The following is an 18,291-nucleotide window of genomic DNA, read 5'->3' on the forward strand; positions in this document are numbered from 1 at the left end:
GGTGTGAAGTGTGGCTCCAACTTAATTTTTTTCTGGATGGCTACCCATTGCCCAACATCATTTATTGAACAAGCCATCTTTACCCCATTTACTGAAATGCCACCTTTTTCTCCCACTAAATTTCCTGGATGTATTTAGGCATTTTTCCAGTCTGTTCCATTCTGTTGATAATCCTGAATATATACCATTAGCAGATGTGTAGCTTTTTAGTAAGTTTTACTGTGGGCAGTAGAGCTGGTGCTGGTACCCCGTCACTACTCTTCTTTTCATAATTTCCTTGGCTATTACAGCTGGTTCATTTTTCCATATGAACTTTAGAATGCTTGTTTAATTACAGATATGAAAATTCTGTTATTTTCTACTGCATCTCTGTTACATTTATAGATAATTTAGGGAGAATTAGCATGTTTGCAATGCTGAGTTTTCCAGTGCAAATTCATTTGTTCGTCTTCTGAGCTGTAAAGAGCATTATACACTTTTGTACTTATCTCCTTCTCATGACCGTGAGTTCCCTGGGAACAGGAATAGAGCCAGGTTTTGAGTGTGGGGTATTAGTAATGATAGATATAATTACTGACAAAGAAGCGTATTTTTCATTAAATATTTTAAGAACCCATCTTTTTTTCTAACGTCATTGTTCTTACGTCATTGTGGATTCTTTTCTGCACATCAAAGAAAGGCAAGATATGAGCCGAGGTTGAATGTTAACATTTTAATTCTTATAGTAATCTCTTGGTTTAAGTGCTCTTAAAAGGGCATTTCATGTAGATAATCCAGAACTTCACATTTAACTATTCTAGTACTGCCCCCCCCCATAGGAATAGTATCAGGTATGATGTGATAGTTCAGCTCTCATCTTCCCTGCTGCTCAGCCCCGGCCTGAGGTGATGTTGGCCTGGTGTTTGCCAAGAGTGGTTGAGCAAAGTGCAGACATCTACATGCATGTCCTCCAGGAAGGAGAGGGGTGACCATGGAGACAGGGACAAAACAAAGGTCCTGTTTGGTCAGCATAGGCAATTTTTTCCAATCCCTGATTTAGCAATAAGAAAGGTGAGGTGGCGGAGGGCAGTGGGGTATAGTTTAGCATCTTGGGTGCCAGACTGTGATACAGTCTCCTAGCGAAGTAACTAGTACTTGACTGCCTCTCGCCAGGACTAGTTCTTTAATGGACGGCACTTGTCAGTGGAACCCTAGAGCCTCGTAATAAACTACAAGCCCACGTAAAGCATTATGTCAAAACCAGGTCGCACTATACATAAGGAGAGAGGACTGTGCCTCCTTCCTTCTGTGTACAGAGGACTGTGACCAGTGCTATACGCAGTTTGTGAACAGGAAGATAATTGGATGTGATATATTTAACATCTGAATACAATTCTGAATAGCTTTAACTGGTTTTCTTTGAACTTTAAAATTGAGTTTATTTTTCCTTAAAGCAAAAAAGTGTGGTTTCTTTTTAAGTGGTTCTGTTGTAACTTGTCCTCGCTAACATTCATGTTTCGCGGCTTACACAGCCACACGATGGGTCATAGATGCCCCGGTGTCCTGTACTTAGAAACCAGTTACAGGAGCGGAAGATGATTTCTCTATCAGTTCCTCAGACCACTTGGGTCATTTTGGAGGAAACCAAACAGCCTCTGCCTTGGAATTTTCCTGTGCATAATCCTGCAGTTCAGGAATAGAGCATCTAGCAGCAACAGTGAAAATGTACTGGGTGACAGCTGGGGAGAAGCAGTTGCCTCTGGTGGGGAAAAATGCTGTGTTCAAAGCGTATTTCCGATGAGCCTGTTAATGGGTGTTGGGGAAGCTGAATAAGCTACTTGCCATTTTGAGATAAAAGGCCCAAGATGTTTGTTTCCAAGGCTAATGATGTCTCCCAGCCTCAGCCTTGCCTCCACACCAGCACTGGTGTGACATGGTGCAGGATCTCCTCCACATCTTGGCCTCCTGCAAAGAAGGGGCTCCCGGGGGGCTGTGTCCTAGTGGAGGAGGGTGAGGCCCAGTGGGGTGGGCTCACAAAAGACCTGCTGGCTTCAGGTCAGCTAGGCTGGATGATGGAAGAGAGGCCACAAAGGGAACCAAAGGGGTCTATGGTAGGAGCAGCAAGATTCCTGGGTTCAAGGTCAATGAAGGGGAGGCTCTGACAGTTCAGGGTCCAGGATAAGCGTCTACAAAATGTTCCCTAAACTCCAAAGGGTTCTGCCCCTTCCCTGCTTCCTCACCTCTGTGTGCACACAAGGTTGTGCACGTACATGCACGCGCGCACACACACACATATATGAAGGCCTGAGTCAGTTTTCTGACTTCTGGAGCTGCCACAAAGCTTTGCTCCCAGTGTTCCCCCCACCCCACCCCCCGACCGCTGATTAATTTATTCTCACTCATTAAAGTAGGATGAGACTGCTTCCCCAAATCAGACACCTCTCCCCTTTCCAGAAGCCACTCCAACCTCTTGTGCTCACTCACAGTCATGACTCTGTTGGGTCTCATTATCTTTGGGGAGAGATTCAGAATGAGTTTATTAACATTCTGGCCTCATCGTGAAATAATCAAATGTGAATAATAAATTAATTACCCTCCAGATGGATCTCCTGCAGAAAAAAAAAAAAACGTCACTAACATAAAGGAGTTGGTTGCAGTTGTGAAAAACATGTAAAATCAAAGAAATGTTTTTTGTTTAAAGTATGTGAAGAACACTGAAGAGAAGTTCCAACAAATTCAATTATCAGTTTGGAGAAACATGATTTGATATAACATTCTGACAGTTGATCAGACAGGAAAGAACAGACGCAAAGATGTTTAATTGTTTTAATTTACAGTTGAGGGAGCTGATGAATCTCCTAACCCTAATAAGAAAAGCTCTGGACAGAAATCAGATATCTGTTGCTAATCCTGACTTTGTGATACCAAGCCAATCAAGACTCTGTTTTTCTCATCTGTAAAATGGGGGTGATACAATCGCTCAGAAGTGTCGTGAAGATTCAGTGAGAAATGTGACCAGCCCAGTCCCTGACTCAGATTGGATGTTCAGAAACTTCCCCACTCTTGGAGAACCTTAAACCCCCTGTCTTAGTCAGCCTGGGCTGCTATAACAAAATACTGTCGACTGGGTTGTTTAAACAACAGATATTTATTTTTCATAGTTCCAGAGGTTGGAAAGTTCAAAATCAAGGTGCTTGCCGATTTGTTTCCTGGTGAGGGCCCTCTTCGTGGCCTGCCGATGGCCACTTTCTTAGTGTGCCCTTGTATGGCAGAGAGAGAGAGAAAGAGAAAGCTCTGGCCTCTCATCCTCCTCTAAGGACACTAATCCCATCATGGGAGCTCGACCCTCACAACCTTATCTAAACCTAAATACCTCCCAAAGGTCCCACCTCCAAAAAACATCACGTTGGGGGAGGGGGGAACATATGACACAAACATTCAGTCCTTAACACTCCCCATCATGTACTGGGTTAAATCGGTACTTCTTAGCCACGTGATCACATCTCCCCATAACATCATCCCATCCTGGCCTTCTGACCCCATTGCCCACTCCTCCTCTCTGTTGCAATAGTCGTCTGTGTATTCCTCATGTGCTCCCACCCCCAGGTTGTGAACCCTGCAAGGGCAGGCGCTGTGTCTTGCTAATCTCTGGATTCTATTGACAACATGTAAGAGCCAAAAGAAAACATACGCAGAGGCAGGCTCAGTCCTGATAATGTCTTTGGTTGGGTCCCAGATGCCAGCCACGTGCTCCTAGAGCCATTCCTGGTCCATGTGGTCACTCTCCAAACAAATCTCTTGGTTAGAGTAAAGGTCATCTCTCTTGTCAGTGGACAAATATTTTTCCTGAAATGGAAAAAAAAAAATTTTTTTTAACCTGAGGGTATGCTTTGAGCAGGGTGGAGGGCCTCTTGAGAAGGGCTTTCTCTGTGGAAGCTGAGGAGCCATCCTGAGCCCATGTCTCCCAAGAGTCCCAGCACCTGCCCTGAGCCCAGCCGGCGTCTCAGCTGAAGGCCAGCAGAGGACATCATCGGCCACTCAAAACCGAGCTTGTCAGGAGAGAAACTGGAGCAGCTGTGAGGCAACGCCCTGTGGGCCTGACCAGAGGGAGCTTTTCTCTTGGGAGGGCTTCCCGGGACGACGTAACCCCCCTGCTTTCTGCCCCTGTCACTGAGGTGTCCCTTCGGGCTTGGCTCTTTGCGGACATAGAGGGAAACCAAGGAGCAGGGTGTCAATTGACAGAGCCGCGCCTGTGGAGTGAGCCACCTGTGCTGAGAACAGAGGCAGGGCCTGTGCGCTCGTTGGGCTTCCCACAACAGATGCTGACATTCGGAAGTCACAAACTTCTTGAGGAGGCAGCCACTCATCTTGCCGGATGACCTTTTAAACTTCGAGAGTGAGTTCTAGGTGAATCCCAGAGGTGCTGTGGATGCCTAGGGGATTCCTGCAGGCAGATTGCTCTGTGCTGGGACTTCCTTCTTCTGCCCAGTGCCTGGAATTTAGGCAGGGGGTAAATTAAATTACTATTCTTTTCAAACATTACATGTTTAATTCTTACCCTGATCCTCTTTCTCATATTCAGTGGAGGTGCATCATATACAATTTAACTTGTACGGATTCAGCTCTTTACACCAAGAAAGGCACACACACCCACACACGTGCACATACACTCACTTCCTTGGTGCAGGCCCTCATTGCCTGTGAGCTGGGAGTCTCTCGTCCCCTCTGGCAGCCACGGCCTGTGTGCCTCTCCTGCAAGAGGGAGCGTCTTGCTGCACCTGGCATTTAAAGATTTGGGCTTTTTTTGTTTACAACACAGCCCTAACCTCGGGCCCCCAATGCCATCTGTGTTTAACGCAATCCCAACCATCTGCCTGGCCCTGAAAGAGAGATGCCTGGGCTCAACTTACCGAGAAACAGTATGTTCCTTCCCAAAGGGTGTTCAGGGGGTGATGTGACTATAGTTGATAGTTTGACCTTTTAACTTGAGGATCAAGCTATGGGTGAGACACGACCCCACCATGCTAACAGAATGACCCTGAGGAGGAGAGAGCAAAAGTTAAAACAGGAGAATGGGTCACTGTCAAATGACCCCTTGGCCATGACTGTTGTGCTGGCCAAAGCCCCAGAGCGCGGTTGGAGTGTTTGCCCTTTCTCCTGTTTATTGCCAGCGCCTGGCTTGAGAGTCCTAGTTCGGTGTTCTTCAACGAGCGGATTTGTATCGGGAGTAACTACCAGGGCTTTCCTTGTTGCTGAGAAGCCGCTGTTTGGCCATAGCCTTAAAAATGGACAACTCTGGAACACACACATGCTAAATTGACATTTTTAAAGCTAGAGGCTGGCTGTTGACTGCGTAAGATATGTTAAGCCTCATTTACAATGGTTCTATAGATAACTAATATTTTTAAAGGATGACTAATTGTGTCATAGGAGGCTCTGGAATGAAAGCATCTATTTGTCCTCATCAGGCCTATTTTAGCATCCAGATAAGCACTGGACGCAGTGGTCAAGGCCTCAGTTGAAGTCCTAACTCTGCCCTTGATTAGCAGAGGGACCATGCCCAAGCCTTTAACTCCCTGGACCTCAGGGTCCCCACAGTTAACAACAGCTGCCCATTTCACAAACTTGTTATCAAAGGCCAATGGAATCCTGTACAAAAAAGGACTTTGAAAAACTGTGAAGTGCTTTAGCTAAATAAAATGTTCTGCGTTCCAAGAAGGAGGTAGATAAATTCATGGTGCTGGAGCCATAACTAGTACCTCTAATACTCTTGATTGCCTTTGGTAAAGAGCTTGAGGGAACATCCTTAATGTGCCCAAAGTCACTAAGGGAGAGGCCCCAGGTTTCACTCCAGGTGATGTTCCTTTGCTCTAGTAAGAGTCCAGTGGCCTTTGCCTTCACATGTGTCTCATCCGTGCAGATAACTAAAGCCCGGTAACTCTTTCCTCACATTCCCTTTTGCTCTGTGAAACCATGGGTCCTATCACTTCCTTGTTATGGAAGAGAGCAAGATTTCTCAGATGACATCCACGGATCTCCACAGCCCCTGTGTGGACCTTGCATTTGAGACTTTCTCTTCCACCCAGTTCCTTATTTTTTAGTTCATATCATCTCCTTTGCTGGCCCCAAGTCTTTTGTCTGGGTTGGGCTGGAAAGGAGGAGCATTCAGGAGTGGAGCTCTAGTTGGGTTCTAACCACCTGCATTCCCATTAGGAAGAGGCTTAGGAGAGGACATTTGGAATACAAATATTTTCATCAGAGTTATGCTAACATTAAAGAGTTTTAGAGAAATTATTTTCAGGAACAAATTGTATTGAGCCAATTTGATTCCATGATGATTTTAAAATATAATACAGTTAAATTTTATCTTCATCATGTTTGTTTTCTATTCAACTTTTACTACAAAGCATGGGATCAGTTTTTTGCCCATATTATATGTTACTGACCATAGCTGCTTCTCTAGAAAGTTCTCTTGTGGCTATTCTTCTCACCAAGACAAATTCTCTAGGTTAAGTTTTGCAAGTCTAAATGCTTGTGTGAAAACTGGATTCTTTTGTCAAAATTTAGACAGTACTAAATTATACCACATGCAGTTTTACCTGTTGCCAGTTTTATTCTAATTTGATTCTATCAGTAATAGCCGTTGTGAAATGAACAGGAGGCTATTAGTATGCATATGTTTATCAACTAGTTTATCTTTTAAATTGTGATTAATATTAGAGATAGAGACAGAAGTAGAGCTAAAGGGGAAGAAAGCCTAGAGTCAAAATGGCAGGGATGTTCAATATCATTAATCATTAGGGAAATGCAAATCAAACCACAAGGAGATGCCACTTCATACCCATGAGGACGGCTATAATAATTTTTTCTATGGAAAATAACAAGTGTTGGCAAGGATGTGGAGAAATTGGAACCCCTGTACATTGCTGGTGGGAATGTAATATGTTGCAGCTGCCATGGAAAACAGTTTGGAGGTTCCTCAAAATGTTAAGCATAGAATTACCAGAAGACCCAGAAATAACACTCCTTGGTATACACCCAAAAGAATTAAAAACAGGTATTCAATCAAAGACTGGTACATAAGTGTTCATATCAGCACCATTCTTAATAGCCACAAGGTGGAAGCAATCCAAGTGTCCGTCAACAGATGAATGGTTAAGCAAAATGTGGTATATCCATGTAATGAAATACTATTCAGCCATAAAAAGGAATGAAGTACTGATATGTGCTACAACATGAATTAACCTCAAAAACATAATGCCTGGTGAGAAATAGCAAGACCAAAAGCAGATATTGTATGATTCCATTTACATGAAATATCCGGACTATGTAAGTCCTTAGAGACAGAAAGCAGATTAGTGGTTGCCAAGGGTGGGGGTGGGGGTGGGGGATGGGAGAGAATGGGGAGTGATTGCTTAACGCATGTAGGGTTTCCTTTTGGAGTGATGAAATGTTCTGAAACTAAATAAAGGTAATGATTGCACGATGTTGTGAATGTACTATATGCCACTGACTTGTTTACTTTAAAATGGTCATGTTATGTGAATTTTACCTCAAAAAGACAGCAGGGGTAAATTGATGGGTTGTGCAAAGTGTGCTATTTTAAGACCAGTAAAGACCAGGAGTTATAAAAACTCTACTTTCCTAGATGTCTCCTTTAGAGAAAAAAAACTTTTTTAATATAAAATTTGCATTTACAGAGATGGATATGTGAGGAAAAAACACTAGGTAGCTTGTTTCTGATCTGCATTGTGTTATAGGTAAAGCAGATGCTTCAAAGTAGACACCTTTGAGAAGGATGTGAAATACTAAGAGTTGGGACCAGGTTTGGGGAACAGAGACAGAAAGAAAGAGGTGACTTTTAAAAGAACTAGAGGAAACTACATGGTTTGATGGGGCAGTGGGGTGTTAGGGGCACTGAAAAAGCCTCTTAAACTAAAGCCAAGTCCAGCTAAAAAGCTTGTAGGGGACATTTGTCACTTTCCTGCTGCCCAGCATCCATTCTTCTTCTCCAAGGACACACAGATTTCCTCTGGGGGAAGTTCTTCTCTCCGACGAATGTAGGTAGTGAATCAAGGTGTCCTGCCCACCTACTCTGAAATTCCTTTTTCTGGACACCTCATTCCTGGGACATTGACTCTTTCAAAGGGGTGATGCTGCAGACTGTGTAAAGGGCACATGCCTAGAGCAGCCCCCTGGTTTCCTTCCTGCCCCCTGCCCTCTTCAAGACTGGTTCTCCAGCCTCTTGTCCATTTGGTGAGCACTCCAGCATCCCTCTACAATAGTCCCTCCTTAAGTTAGTCAGAGTTGGGTTTTGTTGCTTTAACCAAAGCGTCCTGTTGGATACAAACTCAAAATGCCAAGGAGCAGCTGCTGATGGGCATTTGGTTCACTGGGAAGGACTTCCTGGGAGTCATGGTGGGAGGCTTAATCTCAGACAACATATCCTAAACACCTACTGTGTGCCAAGCCCTCGGCTGATTTGGTAGAGAGGTACTGGGGAAAATCAAAGGGAGTAACAGCTAAGCCAGCGTTTAAAAGCTATAAAGTGATTTGATCTACAACCAAGGGACCCAAGTCCCATAAGGAAGAATTGGTCGCCCACAGATTTAGGGCAAAGATGAGCATTAGTCAGCTTTTTTTCCAATTCTCTTTTAAATAGCCCAGCAACCATCTGTCTTTGCTCATGTGAACTCCATCTGCCCAAAGGCAGTGTGTACATATTTCTGTGTGTATAAGGAGGGGTGTGGGTGGGGAGGAGGTGCAGATTTTCCCTTGTGTTCTTTCCCATTGGGCAGTTCTGTTAGTAGAGCCAGATGTTGATCATAAATAGGTTCAGAAAATAAAGACATGCTGGCCTCTGTATTTTGTTGTGGTCTTCTAGCTTCTTTCTTAGTAATGAGCATTTATTAACCATGGACCACAGCACAACACTGGACAAAATACCATCTAGATAAGAAGTAGAAGACATCACTTCTGCTTTCTGGGAGTTAGGAGTAAAACATGGCCAGATGCTAACTCTAAGAATAGCTTTAAAAATGTAGAAATGCAGGCAAATTAGCATGGTAAAACCTGCGTATTGAAGCATGAAGCAATTTTACTGTCAGACATAAGTAATTGAATAATGGAGAGATACACCATGTTTCTGAATAGGACAAGTCAAAATTGTAAAAATGTCAGTTCTTCCCAAAGTAGTATATAAGTTTGGTGTATTTTCAATTTAAAAAACCCCAAATTTTCATAAAACAAGCTCATCATATAGTTCATTTGAAAAATAAAATGCCAAAAGTCTGCCAACAAAAATTTTGGAAAAGTAGAGTGAAGTGAGCCTTTACTGTCAACTCTCGAAATAGTCCATAAAGCCATGTTAATTAAAGTGGTGCCGTATTGGCACAAGAACAGACCAAGAAATCAGTGAACCAGAACAGAAAATGTAGAAACAAATCCAAATATTTAGTTGAGAACTTGGTATATATTTAAAATAGCAATTGAAATCAGTAGGGAAAGGATGGGCCATTTATGGTATAAGGACAATTAGCTGCCCGGAAAAAATGAATTAGATCTCTACTTCGCATCATTTACAAAAATAAGTGGATTTAAGGGTAATACATTTTTAAAAGCTATAGGAATAATGGAACGAAATATTGGAGAATATGTTTATAATTGGGTGTTGTAATAGCTCTTTTTATTTTTTTAAGTTTTAAAATATTTTTTATTATTAAACGTTACAAACGCCAAAAATGTGATATGAACACCTATGTGAACATCTTCTAATGTTATCAGATCTTATATTTAGCCATAATTGTCTCATATTTTCATTTAAATTATAAGATGTTACAGATACATTTGAAGCCCCTGGTATACCAATCTACAAACTCACTAGCCTCCCTTACTCCACAGAATAACCACTAACCTGAATTTTGATGTTCATCATTCACTTTCATATTTTTACTATTTTACTATATATATAGTAAATAATATATAACATATATTTATATAATGTTTTAAAAATCTCATGGACATGATAACTTATCTACCCTTTGGAACAGCTCCTTTTAAAACCAAATGTAAAACACAAAGGTTTTAACAGAAAAAAACTAACAAATTTAACCACAAAATATAAAAGTTATATAAAAGATAAATTTAAAATACACAATAGACTGGGAGAAAACCTTTCCAAAATATAATATATAAAGACAATATAGGAGTGATAAAAATAAAAACGGAAAAAGAAAAACATAATAGAAAAATGCACAAAGGCTATGAACAGAAAATTCACAGAAAAGAAATACAAATTACTAATAAACATATGTATCAGGGAAATGCAAATTCAGATAAGAAACTTTTTTTTTAACATAGGTTGGACAAACCTTAAGAAACAGAAATTGAAATGAAATATTCATTCTTTGCCTATCAAAGTGGCCAAAACTGTAAAAGATTGAAAACACCAATGATTGATGAGAATGAGGAAGACAGGTACTTCACTACATGATTGGTGGGAATGTAAATTAGTCCCTTTTTTGTGGGAGGCAGTTTGGTGATACTATAAAATTTAGAATGCATGTAGTTCTAGGTTTTATTTCTCAACCTCTAGGGCCCCTTCCATATTTCCCCTCATTACTGGGTAATCAAGACCCAGCTTCTTTATAACAAAGCACCAGGCTTCCGAGTAGGTACAGGCAGAAGCCGCCAGACCTCAGAAGGGCCAGATCTGCACAGCAATCCTCCCACCATGTTCTACCAGCCCAGATAAGTCGCAGGCCAGCCTAGACTCATGGCGGGTGGAGAGGTGTCTACCTCCTGATGGGAAGAATTGTTTGCAGGGACAGGAATAGGTGGAATTATTTGCAGCTGTATTTTCAGACAAACTACTGCATAGGTAGAGTAAAACATATCCCTCTGTGTACCGTTTCAGCAGCATCTCTTAATTGTTCCCACATTTATATAAATTTGAAAATATTCTATTGTTTTGCTCTGTATTTCTTCCCTGACCTAAACCACGTGACTAGGCACCTATTCTGGTTTTTTTGTTTGTTTCTTAATGTTTCTCTTGAGATCTGTGGATAAGTTATGTAAACAAACAAAAACAGTAAAACTCCATGACAATAAATATGCTATGCGAAAACTCAATTTTATAAGCCCCAGTGTTGTGTTATTGCGAAGTTAATTAAAAACCGTGTTTTATCAGTAGGTGGTATCGTCATAAAAAATTATACATTGTCAAACTTCCACTGTGCACAGTTGACCTTACGCTGAATTAAGCAAGTCTCAAGTGATCCTGAGGTAGTCGCTTATTCATGCATGCACACACGCAACACACACACACACACACACACACACACACTCACACAACTTGAGAATTTTATCCCAGCCCAGTCTGGGAATGGTGCTCAGTAGCCTGGAAAGAGAACAGTAGCCAAATACCAATCATGCCACAGCTGAATTCACATGACTATGGCGCATATGATATTTTAAGCATATTTTTGTCTTTTCAGATTTGTGAGTCTGTAGTCTGTTCAACAGCAAGCCCTCCCTACAAGCTGAGTGTGTGTTGAGTGCCCTGGGGATTGACACAAAGGATAATAAGCCTGGCTCCAGTGGGTGGCGGGGAGGAGTGTGCTTGAAAAGAGTGTATTTTAAAAATCAAGCCTCGTGGGTGTTCTGTGCAGGGTTCTTTGCCAGGGGCACAAAGAAGGGAAGCTCCCCCAAAAACCTGATTAGAAGTGACTCTTAAAACACATGTAGTAGCTGGGCAGGAGAAGAATTGAGTGTGGAAGGACAGGAGAAACAGCTTGAGCAAAGGTACTTGGGGTAAAATAGCTCAGTACAGAGGGGTGGGTATAGCTCAGTGGTATAGTGCATGTTTAGCATGCACAGGGTCCTGGGTTCAATCCCCAGTGCCTCCACCGGAGGGAGGGAAAAAATAGCCCAGTACATGATGTGCCTGTTTGGGGTGGAGGCAGCCAGGCTGGTGGTTCAGGTTTTTTGGAGCCTGGATAAGAAAGGTAAGCAGGCCCCAGGCTGTGGTGTGCCTCCTAGGCCAAGCCACTGAGACTCAAACAATGAGGGGGTGGAGGGGCAGGTTTGTGTGTTAATTATCCCTCCATTGGTGGGTGGAACAAGACTCAGTGAGAGGCCACTTGGTGGGGCAGTTGCCAAAATTCCCTTGAATCAGGAGCGTGGCCTCAGGATGAGCCCGTGTGTCATGATTCTGTGGGAAATCTGTGAATAGCCAAAAGGAAATTTTATTCTTTTATCATAGCTTCTAGAATTATACCATATTCTAAATCAGATCAGAAGATAGGCCGATGAGATTTAACCCATTCTTCTGACATTTTTAACATCAACATATTTCTATTTTTAATTTATGTTATGAACAAAATTTTCTTCAAGCTTTTCCTCCAGGAGCAATCAGAAGTTTGGTTTCTTGGATCACACCCCTCCCACTACATACAATTTATTGCCCAACTTGGTAGTCTGAAACCCTTTATAAATTCTGTTATCTAAATCTTGTTTAGTATTCAGTTGTCCAATTGACATTATTTTTACAAGCCTGCTTTTTATTATTGTCAAAATCCACTCATCTCTTATAAATGCCTTCGCCTGCTTTCCAAAGGCCATGGCCTCTGCACTGAGATTTGCACCTGTGGTGTTATGCTAGCAAGTGGTTTCCTGTCCTTAGATCTTAAAATATTCTTCCTTCTCCTCCCTGCCCTCAAAGAGGAAGCTTGTCTGGGAACTGGCTTGCTTAAGATGATAATCTCCCTTCTCTTAAATTTGTAGATTTAATGAATTATGATTTAAAAAAAAGAGTAAATCTGGTTCAATTTAAGAAGAGCTTCTAGGATCATCTGGTCTGACAGAAATGATAGGCACAAATCACTGTGATATGATGCAGAGATGAAGGATTGATGTCATTACCATTTTATATTATATGTCTCTCATTTATATAGAACACAAATCCTAGTCAATCATCAAGCTTGGGCTCAAAGCCAAGGAAGAGAAACCAACAGCACTTTCAGTAAATGGGATCATCTTGCACTGTGGTTGTGAACTATAATCATTTTTTTTTATTTAACTATAATCATTTCTTAATTGTAACTTGGAGCACCTTGTTTTCCCAGTAAATAAGTAGTTTATGATCTCTGCACTTCCTACCAAGGCCCAGAGTCACTCTGTTTTCACAAAGGACAGTTGTTAAGGTAGTGTCATGCCTTGCTTATGCTAACAAGCCTTTATCCTCATTAATCCAACAAATATTTATATTGCTCTTCCCTTCCAGCACATTCTCCAGAGCGTACAGTGCCCTCCATCCCTGACACACACATGCACAGGGCACTCAACAGACTCTTAGAAGGGTTTGCAGCCTTTCCCAGTTTAACAGAAGCAGCAAGTTTGATTAATGGAGTAACCCCTGCAGCTGTGGTCCGCCTTGTGTGGGGAAGGCAGAGAAGTGAGCATTTAATGCGCGTAGGCGCCATGCTAGCTATTTTATATACATTAGCTCATTTGATAATGAGGCTAACTCTGTCAAATAACATGTGTTCAAAACGTATTACTTGCTAGCTTTCTATTCTGCATTATGGAAATAACCCGCGTTGAATTAATTAACACCTAAATTTGAAATCCTGTCTATTTAAGCGTGTCCTGGTTGATTTCTAAAGCTAATCTGATGCAAAAATGTGGAAAGGGGATTAGTTGTGGCATGGATGTAAGGTTTAAGAAAAAAAAATCACATATTTGTGCTTAGTGTACAGAATTTATCAAGGGAAAACTTAATAGGTTGAAAGACTTTTGCTGAAAGCTTTCTTTAGAGCATTATTCAAGGATTGTGGGGAAATTGACCTCTCCTCTCCTTTTTTCTTAGATACATTCCACCGTTGATCTGGGGGAAAAGTGGACACATCCAAACAGCTTTGTATGGGAAGATGGGAAGGGTGAGGTCGCCACACCCATATGGGCACCGGAAGTTCATCACCATGTCTGATGGAGCCACTTCGACCTTTGACCTCTTCGAGCCCTTGGCTGAGCACTGTGTGGGAGGTGAGCTAGCCTAGGTCATATGATTGAGCCATCACTCGGGATGGGCACTAATCATTGAGGGAGCTGGTGTAAATGCTTGGGGCGGGTAGGAAGTCTGCTGAGGGTCTGCATCACTTAGGAGTAACGAGCAAGAACTGGCTCCTGTGTGTGCTTGCCGGGCACTGTGCAGGGTTCTTCAGAAAGCATTGTCGAATAGTTTTTAAATCCTCTCGTGAAATACAGAAGCTTGGTGTATGAACTTGGAGCCCAGGTTCCGCAGGACCAGGCCTCTGGTTTGATGACAGCAGCAGAAGCTAGACTATTGTATGTGCTTTGTATATACTATTATCTCATTTAGTCATCACAGTAGCCAGTGCCTTATTCTCCTTATTTTACTGATGAGGAAACTGAGACTTAGAGATGCAATGTAGGCTGGTCTTGTTTGCTGGGTAACAGCAGACGACAAAGACTCTCGAAATACCCTCTGCTTAGGTTTCTAGGGATCTGGAACACCTATTTCTCAGAAATAGCCACAATTTCTGTTGCTGATGGAACTCAGATTGCTCTGTCCAACTTGCACAATAAACATTCATAAAAAGCTTTACAATGAGGACTTTGAGGGAATGGAATTAGATGACAGCATCCTTTAAGTGCTGTTCCAACCAGAAGAGAATGTATCTCTTGAGTTCTATAGTACTCAAAACACCTAGTTTTTTATAGGAGCTCAGTAAATATTTAAGAGTAAATTCCTGTAAACATATTACAACTCTCAGTTATTTAAAGCACTTAGAACTGCTGAGTAGCTGGTGACAACTCAGCTTATGTTCCCTCTGTCTGGAATGCTTGTCCCAGAACTTCACGTGACTGCCTCCTTATCACTTAGCTCTCAGCTCCAGTGCCCCCTCCTCAGAGGGATGATCCCAGATTCCTCTAACTAGTGTTTCCTTTCTGGGAAATCCATCATGCCTTCCTGCTCTAGTTCTTCACAGTACCTGCCACTCTCTAAACTTATCTGTGTAGTTGTTTATTATCTGTCTGGGGATAAGAATCCCCAGAGTCCAATAAACAGTCACAGAAGGAATGAATAAATGAATAGATTAGGAGTTCACATTGTGTTTATAAGTCTGGTAGCTGATCTTTCAAATATTTATTTCTCTACCATACCCAGTGAAACGTTTTTTTCCCTTGTTTCTAACGCTCTGACTCCTTCTACTGCTAAAGCACAAAACTTAATTTAACCAGTCTGCTCCTCCAGAACTGAGACGGAAAGTTGAAATGGGCGAAACTTTGATTCTTTTTTGTACTCATCCTTGTCTTTCTAGCACCCCTGTCCCCAGAAAGGATTGATGGAGGTGGTTCTAGAAGACAGTATTTGCTTCCAAGAAATGCTCTAAGAAAAGCAGCCTTTTTCCCTTTTTATGACTTTTTTCTGACTACAAAAGGAATAAATACTTGCTGTAGAAAATGCAGATAAGAGAGAAACATTTAAGAAAGAAAATAAGAAAAGAAAGAAAGAAAATAAGAATCATCTGTAATTCCACACCCAGCATACCATTGTTAACATTTTGTTTGATTTACTTGGCAATTCTACACCAAGTCTTTCCAAAATTTAAATTATTATGCATTACATTTTCCCATATCTATTAAAAGTCTAGAAGTCTTCAATAACAAATGTTTAATGATTGCTTAATATTCTACAATGTGGTCATACCATAATTTAATCATTCTGGGTTTGGACATTTAGCCTGCTTGTAATTGTGTTATTCTTAAATAATTGCTTGGTAAGTATCCTTAATCATAAAATTTAAGGCAGGATTCCAAGAATTAGAATTACAAGGTCAAGGTTTATAGAAATTTTAAAGTTCTGTATGTATATTACATAAGAATGTTTAAATTTTTTTTATCTTAACTTTTGGAAGGAAAATTTATGATTAGATTTAATAACCTAAACACCACTACTTTTCTTTTAAAGAAAAATACATATTCATATTTTCAAGTAAGTAAGCAATACGCATGATAGAAAATTCAAAAGGTACTAAAGGACGTCCAGTGAGAATACAAGTCTCTCTCCCACCCTTATTCCCCAGTGGTACCCACTGTTAGGATTGTTGTGTATGATTCCAGAGCTAGTGGATGCATTTATAAACATAGATGTCTTTTCCCCCCGACACAATCAGTAGCATATCATAACCTTTTTCTGCACCTTGTTTTTTTCTACTTAATACATATTGGAGAGCTTGCTGTATCAGTGTATACAAAGATGTCACATTATTTTTTAAATATTTTATTTATTTTTTGTTTTTAATATTTCAATTAATTTATTTTCTGTTTTTAATATTTTTAAATTTGTTTTTGTTTGGGGGGGGTAGTTAGGTTTCTTTATTTACTTATTTATTTTAATTGAGGTACTGGGGATTGAACCCAGTACCTGGTGCATGCTAAGCATACACTCCACCACTGAGCCATACCTTCCCCCAAGATGTCTCATTATTTTTAAGGGCTACGTAATATTTCATCATTTGGATATGCAATAATTTACTTATCAAGACCCCTATTTCTGGACATTTAGGTTATGGCCAATCTTTTGCCTTTGCAATCTGTACTGTACATACATTGTTTTGCATATGTACAGTGTACCTATAGGGTAAATACCTGAAAGTAAAACTGCTGGATCAAAGAGGTCTTTGCAAACACTGCTTTTTATTTTTCTATTCATTCATTCATTCATACAGAACTTCATATAGAAATTAAGACCAATGTTCAGAAACATATAGCACTTTGACAGGGTGATTTTATATCTGTTGAAGCTAATAATAAAAAATTGAGATTTGTAATTATTATTTCATTTTTCTAGTAATTAATTTTTATTGTATTTTTCAAAAGTGTCTGTCCACAGTGGATTGGAACTTTTAAAAACTGACCCGCTGACCCTTCACCATAAATTGTTTGAGAAGCACTGATACAGACAGTTCCAGCTAGAAGGGAAAGATATTCTTTCCCAGAGAATTGAGTGAAAGGGTCTTGTTAAATTCTCTCCTACTGCTTTCTAAGCCAGTGAAGTGTAATTGTGTTCATTTACCATGTCACTGTTTATTGGCTATCTCGGAATCTCTTTCTCCACCCTGTAGATGACATCACCATGGTCATCTGCCCTGGAATTGCCAATCACAGCGAGAAGCAGTACATCCGCACCTTTGTCGACTATGCCCAGAAAAACGGCTATCGGTGTGCTGTGCTGAACCACCTGGGTGCCTTGCCCAACATTGAACTGACTTCGCCACGCATGTTCACCTACGGTAAGCTTGGGGCATGGCCCTGTGGAGGAGCCCTCATTTCTGTTCCCACTGCAGGAGTGCTGCTACTTCTGCTTCTGCCTTACTTTTCTAAGTTTAGAATATATGCCCATCTACAGGAGATGGTGGGGCACCCAATTATAATAGCAGCCAACTTGTACTGGGCATTTGTGAAGCCATGCCTCACATCAGCCTTTCAGACGGGCAGTGGGACCACTCCATCTTCTCCCATAGAGGCAGAAACTGAGAGAGGCAAAAACTGAAGCTCTAAGGGGAAGGTCTTGCCCAAGGTCCCCTGCTGGTTAGTTAATGCCCTTGTCCCCTGTGCCCTCCTGACGCTCAGGACTCTTGGGACTGGAAGGCAAATGTTGTGATGAGGCACATGGATGTCAGGGGAAGGAAATCTGGCACATTAACAACTCATTGGATTTCAAGTTCCTTGAGGACAAGAACTTGAGCTCATGTTTTGACAAATGCTTCTTACCTTTAATTGAAGTACTGTGTTAGCCAAGGCTCTGTGCTCTGGACCACTCACTCATTCTTGACTCTTATTTAGCTCTCCCTTCAGATTATATATACAAACATAAATAATAAACACTTAAAATATGTGTCTGTATGTGTACCAACATTTGGGATTTTTATAACCAAATCAATTATAGTGTGTTTTCATGGGAAACAACTGAAAATTATGTCTACATTCTCACCATAACTAATTTTCTATTTCTTTGTCCTTCCATTGTTTTATCTATGTGTGCATAGTTTTTATTTAGGTGCAGTCATAATGTGTATATCTATGGTAACTTAATTTAAATAACTTTGTATTCACTAACAGAGAGATGCAGAGTCATTACATTTAATCTTTTTTAAGAGCCATGTTGCCTTTAAGAGCTACGATTACCCTGTTGTAATTTATTTAACCATTCCTCTTTGTAGCCATTTAGATTATTTAAAGATTTTCAGTATTTTAAATAATGATGTGCTATAAATATCTTTTACA

At 40.9% G+C, this 18,291-nt stretch overlaps 1 protein-coding gene across 1 annotated transcript in view; it reads left to right on the forward strand.

The window, feature by feature from the left end:
- The window catches only part of ABHD2 (abhydrolase domain containing 2, acylglycerol lipase), an 89,805-nt gene that overhangs the window by 33,751 nt on the left and 37,763 nt on the right, over positions 1-18,291 (forward strand). Inside the window, exons 4-5 of the mRNA XM_010986734.2 lie at positions 13,847-14,022; positions 17,130-17,297. Coding sequence (XP_010985036.1) covers positions 13,847-14,022; positions 17,130-17,297 — 344 coding nt within the window. The remainder of the gene's footprint in view (positions 1-13,846; positions 14,023-17,129; positions 17,298-18,291) is intronic.

Source organism: Camelus dromedarius, chromosome 29 (genome assembly GCF_036321535.1).
Source record: "Camelus dromedarius isolate mCamDro1 chromosome 29, mCamDro1.pat, whole genome shotgun sequence".
Lineage (NCBI taxonomy): Eukaryota > Metazoa > Chordata > Mammalia > Artiodactyla > Camelidae > Camelus > Camelus dromedarius.